Source organism: Mesoplodon densirostris, chromosome 12 (assembly GCF_025265405.1).
Source record: "Mesoplodon densirostris isolate mMesDen1 chromosome 12, mMesDen1 primary haplotype, whole genome shotgun sequence".
Lineage (NCBI taxonomy): Eukaryota > Metazoa > Chordata > Mammalia > Artiodactyla > Ziphiidae > Mesoplodon > Mesoplodon densirostris.
This window is the reverse complement of record NC_082672.1, coordinates 21,028,879-21,041,580: the sequence shown is the minus strand read 5'-3', so window position 1 is coordinate 21,041,580 and position 12,702 is coordinate 21,028,879. Positions and strand designations below refer to the sequence as shown.

General features: G+C 37.5%; 1 protein-coding gene across 5 annotated transcripts in view; it reads left to right on the top strand.

Moving 5' to 3' along the window:
- The window catches only part of UTRN (utrophin), a 533,820-nt gene that overhangs the window by 194,049 nt on the left and 327,069 nt on the right, over positions 1 to 12,702 (top strand). For all 5 annotated transcript variants that reach the window (XM_060114636.1, XM_060114635.1, XM_060114639.1 and 2 more), the window contains 7 exons: positions 295 to 474; positions 3,669 to 3,803; positions 5,714 to 5,863; positions 7,214 to 7,375; positions 7,830 to 7,958; positions 8,626 to 8,799; positions 10,508 to 10,663. In XM_060114636.1, the coding sequence (XP_059970619.1) occupies positions 295 to 474; positions 3,669 to 3,803; positions 5,714 to 5,863; positions 7,214 to 7,375; positions 7,830 to 7,958; positions 8,626 to 8,799; positions 10,508 to 10,663 (1,086 nt within the window). The remainder of the gene's footprint in view (positions 1 to 294; positions 475 to 3,668; positions 3,804 to 5,713; positions 5,864 to 7,213; positions 7,376 to 7,829; positions 7,959 to 8,625; positions 8,800 to 10,507; positions 10,664 to 12,702) is intronic.

The window sequence follows — 12,702 nt, the reverse complement described above, 5'->3', positions numbered from 1 at the left end:
AAATACTTCCTGTCAGTAAACATAATTTGGGATAACTTAGGTGTCAACAGTGCTGTTACTAAATGAAAATGTCTGCATGGGGGCTGTGTACACTGGGATATATAATGAGTGAAATTTTGTAGTTAGCATTCTTATTTTGCAGGCACTCTCTGTGGGGATTACCTAATAATGTTCAGATTAGGTAGTTAGAATCATCTGGATGTTTTAATTTTGGCTCAGTTATTTTTTGAAAAAGAAAGAAATTGGTTCCTGAGACAGGGAGCCAGTTTTCGAGTTCATTCTGTCTTGGAACAGAGGGCGAAAGAGGATGTGCTGCAGAAGGAGGTGAGAGTGAAGATTCTCAAGGACAACATCAAGTTATTAGCTTCAAAAGTGCCCTCTGGTGGCCAGGAATTGACGTCTGAGCTGAATGTTGTGCTGGAGAATTACCAACTTCTCTGTAATAGAATTCGCGGAAAGTGCCACACGCTGGAGGTATGATGTTTTTTCCCTGATGCATTTCTGAGATTCACACTCTGTAATGTACTGGCTGCTTCCATATCTTGGGAAAAAACCTCCATTTTTCTTTTCAAATACTAGATCATAAAAGAAAAGTAGTTCTTTCATGATTGAGATAATAATAACAGCAGTAGTAATTATTAGATAATAATTTAGGTAATAGGTTGATAAAAATGAAACAGAGAAAAGAAAACTGGAGAGCAAGATCTGCCTTCAGTTAGTGGAAGTTTCTTGGAAAAGTAGTTTCTTAGCTTTAGACATTTATTACACATGAAATCAAGGTTTTCAAGGTTTTTATATTACAGATGATCTGTAGAGTCTGTTCCAGTCCTAAAATTCTAAGACATATACTGTGAGTACCTCCTTTTTTTTTTTTTTTTGGCCTGGTTAGTGCACAGAGATGAATTGAGGTTTCTGTTTTAGAGTGGTGTCTAAAATTATAGGTTTTATTTAGAGTGAAAGAAAGACTAACTTGAATGTGCTGGTATTTTGCTGGACCATTTCCCCTACCCTGGCCATAGGATTTAAGGTGTAGATGATTCTATGATTTTTTGAAATAAAATTAAGTTTTTGATTGTTTGCTTTTATATTAGTGTGACATTTGTCACATCTTATTGAAAAGACTTAAGAAGCTCTTCAGTTTATAGCAATTTAAATTCGGTCTAACCTAAAACAAATGATGGCATTGTGATGAATCCTAAAATGGTAATCACAACTGCAGTATTTAAACTAAATTCACTTATTACTCACTTGTTCTGAATCTATAAAGTAAGTGTAATTTGGATTAGTTAATAAGAAAGCTACAAGTCAACAAAGCCTCATTCTTTAATATTAAGACATTGCCTAACTTAAAACACCTGAGGTTACTCATTTGAGAATTTAACATTCTGTGAACATAATATGTAACATTATGTATGGCTAATCTTAAGTCCCAGTAGATGATCCTGGAATTGAATTCTACTACAGTCTTGTCCATGTTTTCTTCTCTGCCTTAATCACCCATGATTTTGCTTTTTTTTGGTTTGTTTATTTTCTTGTCTATTATTAGCCAAAGTAACTACTCACAATATTTTTAAATAATGGAGTTCCCCAGGTTATCCCAAGCTAACAAGAGACCACCATGAATTCTGTGTCATTTCTTTACACTGTCTTTATGACCCAGAGGTGGCAGTTTGAGAATGAGGAATGACATATTTCAAGGTTTTAGTATTGCTTGCAGAATTACTTTTAGAACTATTTTGGAATTAGTTTGAGAGAAGAAAAGGAAAAGTGTAAGAAAACATAAGACACCTTGATGCCTTTGAAAGGGGAAGTCCCCTTCCACGTGGTCTCTCAGGTTTATGGCTTCTCTACAACATGGCTGCTGGCTTTGAAGAGGGAGAAAGCAGAAGCTGCCAGTTCTCCTAAAGGCTAGGTCTGCACTTTGACACAGCATCATCTTTGTAGCCCCTTTTGCTCTAAGCAAGTCACAAGGCCAGCCCACATTCAGGGGAGGAGAAGACAGTTTCACCACTTCATGGGAGTAGCTGTAATAAATTTGTGGCCATTGTTAATCCAGCATAGTTCACTCTCTGGTCATAAGTTAGGTACAGTCCTTCCACATGCAAAATACTCTTACACTCTCCCAGGGACTCCTAAGGTCTCATCCAGTACAGCATCAAGCTCAAAATTCAGTATCATGCAATCTACATCAGGTGCAAATGCAAATGTGGCTCCTTGGAACAGTTTTCTTCAGGTGCAGGTGTGTGGGTGTGGCACCTCTCCATCTGGCGACCCGGGCACTAAAAAGATAAGTTATCTGAACCTCATATACCCAACACAGTGGTGAGATAGGTACAGGAAAACCTCAGTGGACACTCCCATTCAAAAAAGTTGGGGCAGTGGAAGGTAAAAAGAGCAGGCACTGGTATTAGGGACTCTGAAATCTAATGCTAGTAGTTCTGAAATCTAGCCAGGCACGTGTAGTCAGGGCTCCTACTCTGGGGCCAGGGACTGTTGCTTGATTGTTGCTAGTGCTGCTTCTTGTGAGAACTTCTCTGTAAGCCATCCCTTCCTTCCGATAAGAAATAGGGCTCCGCTTGCAGCGGAGTAGATTTCTCAGCCTGCTTTCTGCCTATAGAAATTTGGGGGACCAGACACCTCTTTTCCCTTTTAGTCTTAGCCAGGAGTTGGCAAATTACAGCCTGTGGGTCAAATCTGTTTTGTGGCCTGTTTCTGTATGGCCCAGGAGCTAAAAATTGTTTGTATATTTTTAATTTTTAAAGAGTTGTTAAAAACAAAGCCACACACAGAAAAAATAAACAAAGAAGAATCTGTGACGGAGATCAGATGTGGCCTGTAAAACCTAAAATATTTACTATCTGGCCTTTTATAGGAAAAATTGCTGACCCCTGACCAGGTAAGTATTCCTCATACGGGGTGTATGCTACTAGAATGTGTCCTCTCTGAGTCAGTGGATCTGCAAGAGGACCAACCCAGTAGGCTCCATGCTGAACTCTGTCTTCTAAATTTATCCGTCAGATAGGCTCCTCCCATGGGGTTTTTTTTCTCCCATAATTTTGCTCCTAGGAATTGGAGGATGAATCATACCCCAGCCCCCAACTCCCCACAGGAATGAGGAATAAGTGACTACAACTAATGCAGAAATTATAGTAAAATTCCAGTTTGGGTAAAAAGTTGCTCTGTTTGTATATAGACATGTTCATATGAACTTAGAAAAAAGTTGGAAAGAGTCTACATCAAATGGTTATACCCATTAGCTCTGAGTTGGAATAGAGTGGACCCAGGGAACCAATTTCCTGTATAGCTGTTAAAAAGTGTTGCAAGTCTGAGTATTTTTTTAACCTTTCTATTTAAAAACAAACTAATAATGTTTCCCTCCTGGTTTCTTCTACTAATTATATAGTTTTATTTCCGACATTTAAACAGAGCCTTGGAATTTATCTTAGTGAAGCAGCCTTCTACCTCCCTCCAGTTGGTCTAATACAGTTAATCGAAGAATTCGATTTTATTTCACTTATTTGAAATACCAGCTTCATCAGTTTCTAAACGCCCATTTATACTTGTATCTGAATGAAATTATTCTTGATTAGACAGAATGTGCAGCAGTAGAGATGCATTGTATCTCTAAATGGCTTCTTATCTTGTCTAACTTTTCCCTGCCTATTTAGGAGGTATGGTCTTGTTGGATTGAACTGCTTCACTATTTGGATCTTGAGACCACCTGGCTAAACACTTTGGAAGAGCGGATGAAGAGCACAGAGGCCCTGCCTGAGAAGACAGATGCTGTCAGCGAAGCCCTGGAGGTGGGAGCCCGCGTGCTGGGTGGTTCTTTTTGTTGCAATGAGGCTGAATGAGTATTCAAACAAGGAACATAATGCCTTATGCCAGCAAATACTTTCACTTCCTTGGTGGTTTTCAGTGTAACTTGTGTTTTCTTCCATTGCCTGAAGTATTTATAACATCATGTATATTTAGATTATTGGTGACCCACTAAACTCAGCCTTATGAGGTGGTTAGTTGTTTGCTAATTAGTACATTTTAGACTTCATAAAGTGCTCTAGTGATTTTCCAGATTGTTTTTACCAGTCCCTGGATAAAACTCTGCCTTATGTTATTAGGACAATGCTCTCCTGTTTCTTCATAAAGTTATTTTTGCTCATTAAACACGGCAAGGACTGTGTTTACAGTGGCTTCTATTCTGTTGTCTTCAGATGTGAAAATTGGAGGACAGGCTGGGGAAGGCAGTGTTGGAGGCCTGGGATCCTGTCCCCAAGCCTGAACTTGAGTTCCTTGAGGCCAAGAAATGTGCCTGAATTTTTTGTTGTTCCCCAGTTAGTTCCCCAGCACAGCCTGTGGCACATGATAACTTAATAACTGTTTCTTAAGTGGATTAAAGTGTGAAAAGAATAGGTTTTCTTAAAAAAAAAAAAAAAAAAGAAGAGGAAGATGGTAGCAGTGCTTTTAAAACTGTAAGAATAGGATGTAGTAATTAAGTAGATGACTGGATTAAAGGTCAGAAATAAGTCAAATATGGTACCTAAATTCCAGGAGCCAGATGCTCTTCTGGAGAAAAGATGTCATTTCTCAAATAAAATAGCAGAGTGAGAGATTCAGAGTATTAAAAAATGTTTTGAAAGATTATTTTAAAAACACATACTTTCCTAACATGAGAGTTAATACATGTGCATTCTAGAAATATGGAAAATGGAGAAAAGCATAAAGTGTAAGATAACACTTTAAAACATTTTAGTGTACTTCTTCCGAATTATTATTTTTATGTATATATGCTAGGAGGTAGTACTTTATAGTAACTGGATCAAAGGCTTTGGAATCACCAAGTCTTTGGAGCCAAGTTGGAATCTTAGCTCTTCTTTTTACTGTGTGTGTGTTGGCAAGTTACTTAACTTCTCTGAGCTTCAGTTTTCCTATCTGCAATATGGGAATAATATGTAGCCATATGATTAAATTTATGTATATATAAAGTGTGTATATAAAACAGTGCCTTGAATTTTATATATGCTATAGAAACTTTTTAGTAATATAATCAATAACAGTTTGAAATTCTTTTATTTGTATAGTATTGTTTTTTGCTTTTAAACTTTGTATCATACCATGAACATTTTCCCATGTAATTAATAATGATTGAAATTATTTTTATGGAATTGTCATATATCATCATTCATATTGAGTTCTCAATTTTATGTGTTTATTAGTACCATGAGGGGCATTTTTGTGAAATAATCTTTTTTTTAATGCATTTATTTTATTTAATTTATTTATTTATTGGCTGCATTGGGTCTTCGTTGCTGCGTGCGGGCTTTCTCTAGTTGCAGCGAGTGGAGCTACTCTTCGTTGCAGTGCATGGGCTTCTCACTGTGGTGGCTTCTCTTGTTGCGGAGCATGGGCTCTAGGCACGCGGGCTTCAGTAGTTGTGGCACGAGGGCTCAGTAGTTGTGGTGCACGGGCTTAGTTGCTCTGCGGCATGTGGGATCTTCCTGGACCAGGGCTCGAACCCGTGTCCCCTGCATTGGCAGGTGGATTCTTAACCACTGCGCCACCAGGGAAGTCCCTGAATTAATCATTTTTGATCTTGTTCCTTAAGTAGATTTCTAGAAAATGGAATTACTGGTTTTAAATAAAACGAACATTTTTAGAATCCTTGATTCACTTTGCCTTGGTAAATGCATTATTTTTTGCCCCTGTCCCTGTTCAGTCTCTAGAATCTGTTTTGCGACATCCAGCGGACAATCGCACCCAGATTCGGGAACTTGGCCAGACTCTGATCGACGGAGGGATCCTCGATGATATCATCAGTGAGAAACTGGAGGTGTTCAACAGTCGATATGAAGAGCTGAGTCACCTGGTAAGAACCGGGCTGTGCGTGAGTGTCGAATAGATGTTTATGATATGGAGCGGACCTCAGGAACTTATACCGAGGGGAAAAGTTGGTAACCAATGGGGGTGTTGAGGGCATTGAAATACTAGGTGAGGAAGAGCAGACCTTACACTTATATTATAATGTAGGCAGAACTCGATGATTTAAAAATTTGTCTTTCAGATTGTTTCTACTTATGAACTATTTAATTTCCTTTAAGGAACATCTTAGAGGTGTATATAAGAATAATGACTCATATTATCTTAGTAAATATTAGAGCCATCAGAATTTGATATAAGCTGCTATTATAAAATACCATAGTCTCTTAGATACATACTCAGAATGTATCACAACATGCATGTCCATATCAGTAAGTAAAGAAAGGAGATTGTTTTTTTTTTTTTTTTTATATTCTTATTTTTATTTTTTTATTTTTTTTTTATTTTACAAATTTAATCAGTTATACATATACATATGTTCCCATATCCCCTCCCTTTTGCGTCTCCCTCCCCCCCCCATCCCACCCCTCCAGGCGGTCACAAAGAACCGAGCTGATCTCCCTGTGCTATGCGGCTGCTTCCCACTAAGGAGATTGTTTTTATAGGAGAGTTGGGTGGATATTAGAAGCTTTCGAACACATATTAAAAAATAACTATTGATGTTTAGATCATGAATAGCATCAGACTTAACCCAAAAGTTCAATAAATAGTGGCTCAACACTATGCACATCTGTAGAACTTCTTTAAACTTTGCAAAAAGAGAGATTTCCATGTTTGCTCTACTCATAGATGTTTCTGTTATATTTTATATTCTTGTTTATAGGTTTATTGCTGAGCCCTAAAAATACCCTAAATTTGTAATAAATGGCATATTTTTATTCTCTCCTTTATTTTAATATGGTACGTAGGAAATCTTTACATTTTCCCCTTTTTATTGAAGTATAATTGAAATATAACATTATATTATATGTTATATGTAATATAACATATTTTGTTTTTGTGATTTTTTTAGATTCCACATGTAAGTGAGGTCATACAGCATTTGTCCTTCTCTCTTATTTCACTTAAAATAGTGCCCTTAAGGGCATTTTTGTATTTTGTCATTTTCTATAGAAAGAAGTAAAAATGAGTAATTTCCTGCAAGATGCATAAGATACTAGAAGGACCTTTTCACTGTTATCATTGCTAATTATTATTTATTTATAATGCAGGCCAAAGTGTTAAAGTAGTGCTTTTATAGTATGTCCCTTTTCTTGGTGGTTAGAACATAAGGGTTTTCTTATATTCAGCTCTTTATATTTGTGCTGGGCGACTAATGGGTACATTTTTCCCCCTGTAGGCAGAGAGCAAGCAGATTTCTCTGGAAAAGCAACTCCAGGTCCTGCATGAAACTGACCACATGCTTCAGGTCTTGCAGGAGAGCTTAGGGGAGTTGGACAAGCAGCTCACAACATACTTGACCGACAGGATAGATGCCTTCCAAGTTCCTCAGGAAGCCCAGGTATTGCCATGGATGTGAGGGTGTTGTAGTTGTAAAGAGAGCATATGTAATCGTCTCCTCACCTTCAAGGGCACCAGCTCCTCCTGCCATCCCAACCGAGAGTCAGTGAGAAAGGCTGGCCTTACTTACGGGGCAGCATGTGGGTTTGGGGGTTCTCAGGGTTTTTATGTGAGATAATGGCAAATGATCACCACTTAAAAATTATAATTTTCTTAGCTATGAAACTGGGGAAATTCCCTCTTTATAAATAAGTGGCGAACATTTGAAGTGACAAATACAAAGATCTTTGTGCATAGCACGCAGCAGTCCTACGATACAGGTGGCCCATATTATTATTATACGCACACTTATTAAAGCATGGATAGGGGTCAATATATTCTTATCTGTTGTATGACTCTATGAAACTTAAAAGAAAAAAACCAGACATTCTCTCCCTTTTCTAATCTCTTTGTAGAAAATCCAAGCGGAGATCTCAGCCCACGAGCTAACCCTAGAGGAGCTGAGAAGAAACACACGTTCTCAGCCACCGACCTCCCCAGAAGGCCGGACTGCCAGAGGAGGAAGTCAGATGGATGTGCTGCAGGTGAAGGGGAAGAGCAGCTTCCTTTTACTTTTCAGCCTGTTGGGCATGAAAAGAAAATGAGAAAGAGCTGGCGACTTGGATGCCTTTGGTCTTCTCTGTGATGTAAAGAGTTGGATGGGAGTGATGTGTTGAAGGTGCACTGGAAACTATTGGATCTGAGCTTTCTAGTTGAGTTGAGAAGAGAGAGCAATCTAGATTTAGATGTTTGCTTTGTATAGGTTTTCCTTGACGCAGAGCCTCCATCTGTACTGGTATGGCTGGTACACTGGGCAGGCTGAGTGCATGGGATGCAGTACCGCTTAGCCCCTCAATAGGGGATGCAGACTGACCTTCACTCTGACCTTGTGATGAAGGGCATTGTGAGTTCTAGGTTCTTGAATTGTGTTTTACAAACAGGTAAGAAAATTAATGCAGTTTTAATTCCAGCAAGGCTAGCTTACCCTTTCATTATATCTCAGACTGAGACACTGAGTGTCAAGTAATTCAGGACACTGGGCTGTGCAGTCCCCCAAGGTGATCGGGCGACCTCACTAAGTTCCTTTAAAGAATGTTTTTATTGTTGTTTTACTTTACAGCCTTCTAGCAGTATGTGTTATGCTAATATTGTCTGCTGAGAAAGATTATCATTCTGATGTGAATTGCTTATTATTTTCATTTCTGCAAACAGAGGAAACTTCGAGAGGTGTCCACAAAGTTCCAGCTTTTCCAGAAGCCTGCTAACTTTGAACAGCGCATGCTTGACTGCAAGCGTGTGTTGGATGGTGTGAAAGCAGAACTTCATGTTCTGGATGTGAAGGATGTGGACCCTGATGTCATACAGACCCACCTGGACAAGTGTATGGTGAGGCCATTGGGTGGTTAATGTGTCCAGTGGGTTTTCCCGTCGGTGATATGGCTTCATCTAGCGCTTATGTACATGGTTTGTTCAATAATTGTCAGTCTAAATTGTGCTAAGAATAGGAATAAATGATGAAAAACAGGTTAAAAAATGAGAAGTGTGGTCCTTTCCTCCCAGGGATTTAGAAGAGATAGGAGAGAGATAGCCTGCAGAGAGTAAAATCAATTAGTACAGTGTAATGAGATAAGGAAACTGGAATAAACATGTATATAACATGATTACAAAAAAAAGAAGAAAATACATCTTAATCACAGGATGAAGTTAGGGAGGGCTTTGGCAGAATGTGCCTAATAAGCTAAATTTTAAAGGATAGATTTGAGTTAGCTAGAAGAACCATACTTAGAATGAATGTCAGGAATATTGCAATGTACGACAAATGTGTTCGCAAGGAAAGTAAAATTTTAAATTTTGATTTATAAAGTTTAAACCTGAAGTGTGAAAGAAGAAATTATACTTAGAATGGATGTCAGGAATATGATAGCATAAAAAAATCATTCTCTAGGAAAGTAAAGTTTTAAATCAAAGTTTAAACCTAAGATGTAAAAGAAGAAATTATTTAAAAGGCCTTATTACTGTTTTATTCTTGAACTTTAAAATTCAATTGCATAGAAATTTAAAAATAATGTGGCCAAGCATGCACAATCGTAGAACTAGTGTTCTGCTTGGGAAGAATCATGAAAAAACTGAAGATGACACAAGTTAAGCTAAGAAAAGTCTGGGAAGAGTTCTTTGTGCTTTTCAAAATTGCAGTCTCCACATGTCTGTTGCATACTGAAGGTTGTTTGATTACTTGAAAGCTTGAATGGGTGGAAGAATGAAAAAATAGGATGAATTTTTATATATAATATGTGCACATGTGCAAGTATGAATGTAAATATTTATTTACTGAGATATAGAGATCAACAGAGCAAGCACTGTCCTTGACTTTGTGTAACTTAATCCAATGGTCTGTTATTATGTGACAGTGCCACATGAGGTGTTTCAGGTCAAGATTATGATGCATGGAGATAAGAGAACCTGCCCAGAATACAGCTTTTTAGTTTTAAAGTAACAAGGATGAGGGCAGCTCTGAATTTGACCTACATAACTTCGACTTCCTATGGTCATATACACCTTGATGTATTTAGTTTTTGTATGTCTTTTCATTGTATAATTAATATGTACTCATTGTGGTAGACATGGTACTTCAGAGAATTGTAAGAAAAAAAATGAATCTTAATACTTCCAAATGCCAACAGCCAGAAATAGCCAGTGTTGGCCTTTTTCTTGTAATAACATTTAGGATTTTAAAAAATGTACTTTAAAAAATGTTAGACATTCAGTTTTTTGTCCTAATATCTTCCCATTTTATGTAGGAAATATGTTCATATTATCAAGTACTTTCATAAACCTTTAAGATACATGTTTGAGTTTTTTTCTTTTTTAATAAAACAAGTATAACCTCTATGAGTGTGTTTTCTTATCTGATTTTAAAAAGTCATTACAGCCTTGATTTCATTTTACTCATCCTTTGAACCAGATCTGGGAAAGATAAAGCCCTTTGATCTCCATAGTTAGTTCTTAGCTGTCAATCTTTGTAAGCCATGTTCTGAAATGGTTCCAGCTGGCATGTTTTCACTAATATGTAAAATTTGTCATATTTATTTTTAAGCAACTCTATAAAATTTTGAGTGAAGTCAAGCTTGAAGTGGAGACTGTAATCAAAACAGGAAGGCACATTGTCCAGAAGCAGCAAACTGACAACCCCAAGGGGATGGATGAGCAGCTGACTTCTCTGAAGGTTCTCTACAATGACCTGGGTGCCCAGGTGAGTAGAGCAAGTGCACTGCCTGCCTCTGTCTCTCTCATTTATGTATTTTAACATTTCACTTCTGGGAGAAAGCATATTTGAATTTTATGGCATTAATAATATATGTTTTCATTTATGCCAATAATTTTTATATTTCTTTAAATATATGTGTTACTATTACAATGATGAATAGTTTTTTAATATTTAATCCAGGTTAATTTCTGTATTTTCAATGGCTACTGACTTTTCATAAGTTATTCTAAGGAAACTCTACAAATAATAGTCTGTATAAACTCAAGTTATTGGTCCTTGGATTTCTAGATTGAATAATCTACTGAGAAATGTTAAAAACTTTAGGACTCTAATAAATAGTGACAGGAAGTTCACATGAATCTATCAGGATTTAAAATCCTTTCAAGAAACATCTATAATTCGGGCATTTTAGTGAATTCATGGGGAAGTTGTTAGGCCCTTTATTGTGAGTGACCAACTGGATCCAATAGGCTTAACATCTTCTCTTATTGAGACTCTCTGCCCTGAAACCAGAGAAGCAAAAACAAAATAAAACAAAAAAAGAAACAAATAAAAAATGTGTGGAAGTGAAACCTCACAAATATTGAAAAGCTGTATTAGGTAATACATTAGACCCTTCTTTGGTTATTAAATATTAATGAAGTTTCTACACAAGCCTAGCGAATACTAGCTGAAATTTTGTGATCACTTTCAGATTAGTAAGAAACAACAGTCCTACATTTCCTGGGCAATTTGGACCACACTTCTGCAGGATTAGATTACTGGTGTGATACATTGTGTATCATTTTGATACACTGCACATCTGGAACACATATGTTAGAACCTCTTTGTATATTATACAACTGAAGTTATTTGTGAAATATTATCGTATATATTAATTGGGCATTTTATAAATGGGAATGGTGTGGTTGGTTTTTACAACAGATCTCTAACTGTAATTATGGTTTTGGAGTTAAGTCATTTTCTCATTCAACACAATTGAGACTTTACTGTGTGTGAGGCGTTATACAGGCAGTTAGAGATACGGAGGTAAGCAAAAACATAAATTACCTCTCTGCCTAATGGAACTGAGAGAAATAAAAGAAGAAAACATTAATCAAGTAGCCATGCAAAGTAATATCAGATTATCAGCCCGAAGTGTAATGAAGGAATGTATGTAGTGCTTTAGGAGTATATGTAAAGGGGGATTTGGTCCAGTCTGGGTTAGAGGAAGTGGTGCATAAGCTGAGATCTGAAGGATGAATAGGAGTAGCCTGGGTGAAACCAGTGGAGAAGCTTCCGAGGCTGATGGAACAGCATGTGTAAAGGCCCTGTGGCAAGAGGCAGCATGGTACGTTTGTGTGGTTAAAGCAGAGACAGCAAGTGTGGGAACATGGTGTTGGAGAGAGGGGATGAGCCCAGATCCGACCAGTGTCTTAGAATTTGTGGTAAAGGTTTTAATCTCTGTGTTAAGAGCAGTGAGAAATTATGGCAGGGTTTTAGCAGGGTGATAACATGCTCAGATATATGTTTTTTTAAAGATCACCCACTGCAGTTTGGAGGGTGGACTGCAGAGAGGCAAGAATGGATGTGAGAAGACCAGTTAGGAAGTCATTGTTATGCTCTTTGTGAGAGATGATGGTGTTTGAACTAGTTTGGAGCAGTGGAGATGGTATGAGCTGATTTTTTAAAGACATATTTAGGAAGTGAAATGAGCAGGACTTGGTAAAGGATTTGATGTGGGGATGCAGGAGTGAGAGATGAAGGATGACTCCTGGGTTTCTGGCTTGATTATGTGGAAAATCATGGTGCCATCACTGGGACGGGGCACTGGATGGAAAGGCAGAAGCGTGGAGAAATCATAAGCAAGTATTGGAAATGTCGACATTTTAAGTGTCTTTGAGAGAGTTAATTGCATATGTCAGATATTCACAAAGTTATTCAAGTCTGGAGAATATATCTGGGCTCTCTGAAGATATAAATTTTATGAGTCATCTGCATAGAGGTGGTTAAGTTTTCAGTGATGATGAAATTGTTTAGGGAGA